Consider the following 7,373-nt stretch of genomic DNA (forward strand, 5'->3'; position numbering starts at 1 on the left):
TTTCTTTAATTTTTTCAAAAAAAGCTAGACACCCTGGAACGACGGCTCTAGTAAATTTTTATGGTAAAGTGTTATAAATTATTGTAAAAAATTGAATATTTTGTTGAAGTTGGGATGAACAAAGGTTCACTTTTTTGCTTGATCTTTTCAAAAACAAGTCACAGTTCAATGGAAAAATTAGATCAAACATTTATTGAGATGACCACAATCTCTTACAATAATAAAATTAATTATAAAATATAATAAAGAGATTACTGTAACATAAAACATACTGGTCCAGAATATTCAAAATCAATTACATCATAAAATAACAAAGAAAAAATAATAAAGCATAGACTTTGAGGTGTCTTGAAATTTCAGTATGCAATTGATCTCAAAAACAACAACAAGGGAAAATAAATAGATTTTTTTGTAAACTTTGAAAAATACAAGAATTTAAAAAATTGGGTTTTGCTATTTTTTGTAAAAAAAAATAAAATAAGACGAAAAGACACTTTTGTTTGTTCTGACTATGAAAAATAAATCTTAAAGAAAATAAGTGTAAAATATACAAAAAATATCTAAAATACATTTTCAAAAATATCAAAAATCGCAAAATCGAGAAAAATTTTTGAAATCAACTTTAACAATAAAAGTAGTCGCATTAAAATAAACTTTGATCACCACGAGGTTTTGTGATCACTCGTTGAAATTCACGTCGTGCCATCGTCGATGAATCAAGATATGAATTCATTGTTTGTAATTTGAATATTTTTATTTTCAAACAAAAACAAAAGGCAAAACGTGTTTTATGCAGTCTATTTATAATATAAAGATGTTTATTTGGTAAATAATTGTTTATTTTGCAGCCACTGTTTATTCATTTTCGAATTATGCATTTTTGGGCAACTAAAAAAAAACTAATAGTAAATATATAGAGATAATGAAAAACAAAGAAAAACACAAGTGTAAAGACAACACAACCAAAACCAATGACAACATTTTAAACTATAATTAATAATAAAATAAATTAATAAATTGTTAAAATTAATAATGTTATTTATAATAGTTTTATAATTATGATTGTTATATATAATAGTAACAATCAACAGACACAATTTTGACACAATAACCATCAACAATCATATCTTTATTACAACGCGATTTCATCGAAGTGATAAGTAATCACATTGATATAACAATGTTATGTAATTAAAACTATATTGTATCTTATGCATAATTATTATTATAACAAAAAATGGTATAATGACCCTTATTTATAATATTATCATTTTAGAAAGAACATAATGTTTATGTACTTGATGTAGTTGTTATATAGATAACAATTTAAATTATTTGGATGTTAGAATTGATTACAAACTATATTTATAATATTATTTTACCATTAATAATATAAAGTTTAAATAATAATATAATAATTATTATATTGAATTAATTTTTTCAAATGACAATAATGTTAAAATAATGTTATTCAAACACACCAAATAACAAAAATATGATAAAATTTTTGTTTTAAAATAGATAATTTCGAAGAATATTTTAAATTAACGACTATCTGTTATTTCACGACAATGGATCAATAAGAAACAGACAAACAAATGCCACTTATAATATTATTAACCGTTATAGTTAAAAATATTAGATAATTTATAATGTATTGTTTATTTGATTAATTTTGTAACGAATTGTGTTTTGTGTTTTTAAATAGATTTTTTTGTTAAATTTTTTAAAAATAAATACAGTAAGGTTACCCCGTTTTGTTCAATTGTTTTAATAATGCAAGACAATTATAGTTATTTTTAATTAATGAATACTATTTTAACAAATTAAATGCAAAGAACATTTTTGCGTTTTTATTTGGAGATTGCTAAACAATATAATAGTTTATATTAATTAAAAGTATTAATTAAATCTTACATAAAACAACGTCACTTGCTACAAAACGAATAAATTTGTGATAAAAAAAAGAAATTACTTGACATAAATTTGAATTAACACGATTATTGAGTTGATATTTCAAGATTTGTTATGGATAAATTTATAGTTTAAAATTGCACTATTTTGAAACTGAAAATGTGCAAAACCAATTTATAATCAAAAATTATCATTTTTAATCCTTATATCCCGAAAAAACATTTGAATATCTAATAAATATCGTAAATCAACAATAAATAATTGTGTGAAATAACACACAAATTTCTAGTTATTTTTAAAATAAAAATTCAAAAAAATAAATAATTACTTATTACTATAAATAACTTTGCCGTCTTGCATTTGATTTGACAAAAAAATGCAAAAATTTGCCTCATCATCAGAACTCAAAAAAATAAAACAAATTTTTAAACAGTGAAGTCATCACCATTGGAAACGAGAGATTCAGATGCCCAGAAGCACTCTTTCAGCCATCATTCCTTGGTATGGAAGCATCAGATATCCACGAGACAACTTACAATTTAATCATGAAGTGCGATGTCGACATCAGAAAAGACTTGTACGGAAACATTGTTTTGTCTGGTGGAAAATCAATCCAAAAATCAACGACAGACAAGAGAAGGAGAAAGTTGCAGATGAGAAATGAAATGGCATAATCAAGGCTGTTTATGCTTGGTTCAATTTAATTATATTTGTATTGGTGTTCATTTGGTTTACTTTATATTATTATTGTTATAATCAATCATACAATTCTAATAATTTTACTATCAGTTATATTATTCAAATGTTGATTTTTTATAGTTTATTTATAATTAAAATTACTATACAATTTATTATTCTTTTGTCACGCATTGTATAATGTATCCAAAAACTGCTTTTTTTCTCGACTTAAATTGATGTTTTATAGCGTTGTTTTACCATATAAGATAATTATTTAATGTTATTGTTGTGTTAGTTTAATAATACATAAAATTAATAGTAAGTAATGGGGTTTTATCGCTATATTTTGATGTTATTTGGTTCTCGAAGTATTTTTAGTTTGAGTGGAATTTATTTTTTTTCAACCACAATATTTTTGTTATGTTGTTATTTTATTCTGGTTTGAACCAATCTTATTGGTTATATCAAACCTGCAAATTTGCACACTTTTTAAGTGTTTTTATTGTAATTTTTGGAAACTTGGATACCTGATAATATTATTTAATCAATTTTATTAACATTTTTATTTGTTTATAAAAACAGTTTATTTTCGTATTATTTTTATTACTGATATTAATTTGTTAAATTATATATTTTATTGATTGAAGGACAAATCTTTAACAAAAACCAATTAATTTGAGTTTATGAATGATAAAATGTTTTATAAATAATTCAAAAGTTTGAATTTAAGTTGAACTATTTTATCAAATAAGTCAATAATTGTTCTAAATTGTTCATGAAAAGTCGCCATTAATTTCATTTTTTTGGAAAAGTGAAATTATTTTTTGAATTTTTTTTTCTGAAAAAAGAAAAAAATAAAAAATTTTCAGTCCTCGAAGGGTTAACAAACATTTTTACCTTTTGGGTTTGATTATTATTATTTTATATTGTATTTAGAACAAATATTTACATAATAACGTTAAATATAAAGATGATAATAAACCTTTTACAATTGTTTTATAGTAGTTTTAATTATTAGTTATTAGCTTTTTGGCTATATTATTAAAAAATAGGTTTATTATATTACATATTATTAATAAAAATATAATTATTTAATAGATTGTTATTTCATTATTAGTTGTGTTATTAAAATGTTATTTGTAACTATCGGTTTGATGTGTAATACAGTGCTGCATTTGTCACAATTTTTGTGTTAATTATGGCAATCACAGCGGTTATAAAATATAAACCGATATTTAAGAATTGAATTGGCTTGTTTTCCGATTACTTGGCCAAGTATTGATTCAAATAACTATCTATTTCTAAGTTTTTTCATTTACAAAAGTCGGCTTTAAGCTCGCCGCTAGATCTAAAAGAACTAAATGAACATAAATTCAAGACCACTTTGGTGACGTGGCAAATAACAAAGAAAAAACACTTTTGTCACGTGATAGACCCCGGTTGAAGTTAAACATGTTTGAACAAAAGGATAATATTTTATGATTAATAATAATAAATAATAATAAACTCACTATTATAACTCACATTAAACTGTTGTTCATTCATACTTTAAACACGTTCATTGTTTTCATCCCGAAAAACAACTGCTTTTAAGACCAAATAATAAGAAAATTACAAATTTATTTATATATTTGCCCGTTTTATTGTATATAATCCGCTTAATATTCAATATCTAAAAAAGTCTGGTCCTTTTTTTTTCTGGTGGTCCCCATTAATTACCCTATCTGTAAATAATATTTTAAAACTGATTATAATTGTATTTTATCATTTTATTCAACAAATGTACACAAATGTTGTTAAAAAAAATATAAAGTTATCTATATTTATTCACTTGGATTTCGCAATTGTGTAAAATACCCACCTGAAGTGCAATGTTCAATAAAGTCCTCTTTGTAATAATATGGATTTTCAACGCTAAGTGGGTTATCATAATACGAGTAACAACAACACACACGTTTGAAACATCCGCACCAATCTGGGCACAACAGTGGACACATGTTTTCCTTTTTATAAGCCCAACAATTGATGAACCCGGTCAGATAAATAAAGCAAATGCTAATTATAGAAGACACGAACGCTTTCATGTAATTCATTTTTTCATTGTTTTCATCAAATTTTATTTTGTAGCACAGAACTGCTGTATTCCAAAATAGTGCGATGGGGACGATCCAAACAAATGCTATATATATCGACGTCCAACAACTTGAGATGTTTTTGTCTTCAAATTTTTTGTTAAAACAATTGTCAACTCTGCTCTGGTTTTCACTTGCCATAACATAATAAGCGTACATACAAAAAAAGTAATATCGCGCTAATAATATGGTATAACAGAAAACTGGCGAATAACACACATATGATAATTTTTCCAGAACTATAATTAAATAAATTTGAATCTATCAATTCGACAAATAGAAGCGATAGTAGTGTGATCATCACTGGGCACAAAAAGATTGCCTTTAAAATATCGCCAAAAGCAAAGTAATGATTATATACTACAAAGTTGATCTTTTTTGAATTAACAAGACAAATTGATGATAAACCCACATGATACCATACAGAGGGTGTAATGTGCTATTATTGGAAGCAAAACATACCCAAAACTGATTTTTCCAAACGAAAAAATGATAAATAAAATTGAACTCATGAACACAAAAATTGGAAGGAAAAATGTCGAGTTAATACGTGGGAAATTGGATACAAACGCATTGAACATCCAGTAAAACGGTATTGGGAGGTCTTGAATAGCAAAAGTATCCATTATGAATATCTGTGTATAAAATCATGTTATTGTAAGCCAGTAACTTCCAATTAGAAAATCAAGGAAAAATGGAACTATTAATAGAGAAACATAGCCAGGATTGACTTTAATTGTTTTATCAAGAGAAAGGGGGTATAAAATTGAAAATAATATCAAACATCCAAATGTGAAAATTGAGACAAAGTGATTTGTAAAAAGAAAAATAAACACAGCAGAGAGTTGAGATTTAAATCTGAAGTTCCAAGTGTCGATTTTATATAAATTACGAGTGTTGGAATTTGTTTTACAATTACTTTCTTTTTGCATTTGAGTGTAATACTCACTTTTTGATGAACATTTGAATTTTGATATGTTCGAATAAATTTCATCGTCATCAACTAATTTCGATCACTCGGAACACGTTTCTGTTATACGGAGAAATGTTTGAATGTCACACTTCATACATATCTTTTTCATAACATTTATTGAAAGTTTGGGGACTGACATCAATTACTTGTTTTTAAAGGATATATATAAAGTGTTGTTTTTATATAAAGACTGATCAATTATTATTTTCATAAAATGTTCATATCCGTCATATTGGTTAGTATCTTAGGATATTTACTCAATTTCAATTCACAAAGTGATGATTAAAATTTAAAATCGATAAAATTTTTTTATTAGTTATTAAAATAATTATACTATTAAAGTTCACATCAATAAAAATACAATTTTTTATATTAATTTTAATTAGTATATACAGGCAAAGTCACTATTTGTAGGTTTTGCTAAGAATTGTAGTAGGGAAAATGAACCTTAGCCCAGTAAATGTACTTTAGCCCATAGAAATTCCTATATTTTTCTTTAAAAACACGGGTTTTTACTAAAAAAACAAATATTTTAAAAATTGACTTTTATTTGGGTATAGTTTATTATTTTAATATAACAATAAAAATAAATTGGTTTTTCTTTGGGCTAAGGTTAATTTCCCGGGCGAAGGTTTAATAGCCCAACTGTAGGAATAATATTCTTTGATTTTTTTTGATTATCAAAAATTAATAAAAATAACCATAGAGTTTGTTGTAAAACGTTGTACTAGTCACCAACGTTGTCCTTTTTATCAATTTATACACAAATATTTGTTTAAAACCCCGGGAATTAGGTAAAAATTGAAAATATTGAAAAAATTGGAAAAAAACTGAAACGACAATTATTTTATATTTCGAATATAATCCTGATAATTTCCAATTTTCATAGACCAAAAAGCCCAGGACAACGTTATCTGACTAACTCTATTCTTAATATTTAGTCTTTTAATAAAGTCTGCTTGAAAAAAGTTGTCCGCTTGACAAAATAAATACACAAGATAAGCCTTAAAAAAGGAATTAGAAAAAAGTTGGAAAACTAAATAGAATCAAAAATGGTGTTTTTGGAGCTTTTTCAACAGTTTCCCGTAATATTACAGTTTTAATGGTCTAAAAATTTGCTATTACCATTTTAAGACTGAATTATTATAATTTCAGATATGAAACTAAAGTTTCGACGAATACTAAGGTTTCGTTTTATTATTTGAATACTATTTGAATAATAATGAACAAGGTTTTTAATTATTTTCAAAAAAACGTCCAAATACAATTATTATATTTGATTTATACAATGGTATAAAAATTATTAATTATTAGACGAAACCTCAGTACCACATATGTAATTATCAATCAAAAAATATTATTAATTATAATATTTTTTAAATAAAATATAAACAATTATTATAAATTGAAAACATTATAACAGAAACTTAAAATAATTAGATTAAATGAGTTAAAAAAACACAAAAGAAGTCTTATTCCATATTAGATTTTGTTTCAGATACACTCAAAAAATAAAGTTATTTTAATTGATTTCAATTAATTATCCAGTTTCGAGGAGATACAGTTTATTTGTATGTTTTGATTTTGTTTGGCCAGTTTACCCACAAATAAGAAAACCTACAAATAAGCGACTTTGACTGTATAGATAAATAAGTATAGAATTGAATTTTAAAATA

General features: G+C 24.5%; 1 protein-coding gene across 1 annotated transcript; it reads left to right on the forward strand.

Annotated features, from left to right (window-relative positions):
- Window positions 1-1,830: 1,830 nt before the first annotated feature.
- On the forward strand, window positions 1,831-2,588 carry EIN_195820 (actin, putative; the record flags this gene model as incomplete). Its single annotated transcript, XM_004255323.1, has 2 exons — window positions 1,831-1,882; window positions 2,353-2,588. 2 exons carry the CDS (start codon window positions 1,831-1,833, stop codon window positions 2,586-2,588), a joined length of 288 nt encoding a protein of 95 aa, XP_004255371.1.
- Window positions 2,589-7,373: the final 4,785 nt, after the last annotated feature.

This window comes from Entamoeba invadens (assembly GCF_000330505.1).
Source record: "Entamoeba invadens IP1 unplaced genomic scaffold scaff_1105074724767, whole genome shotgun sequence".
Taxonomy (NCBI): domain Eukaryota; phylum Evosea; order Mastigamoebida; family Endamoebidae; genus Entamoeba; species Entamoeba invadens.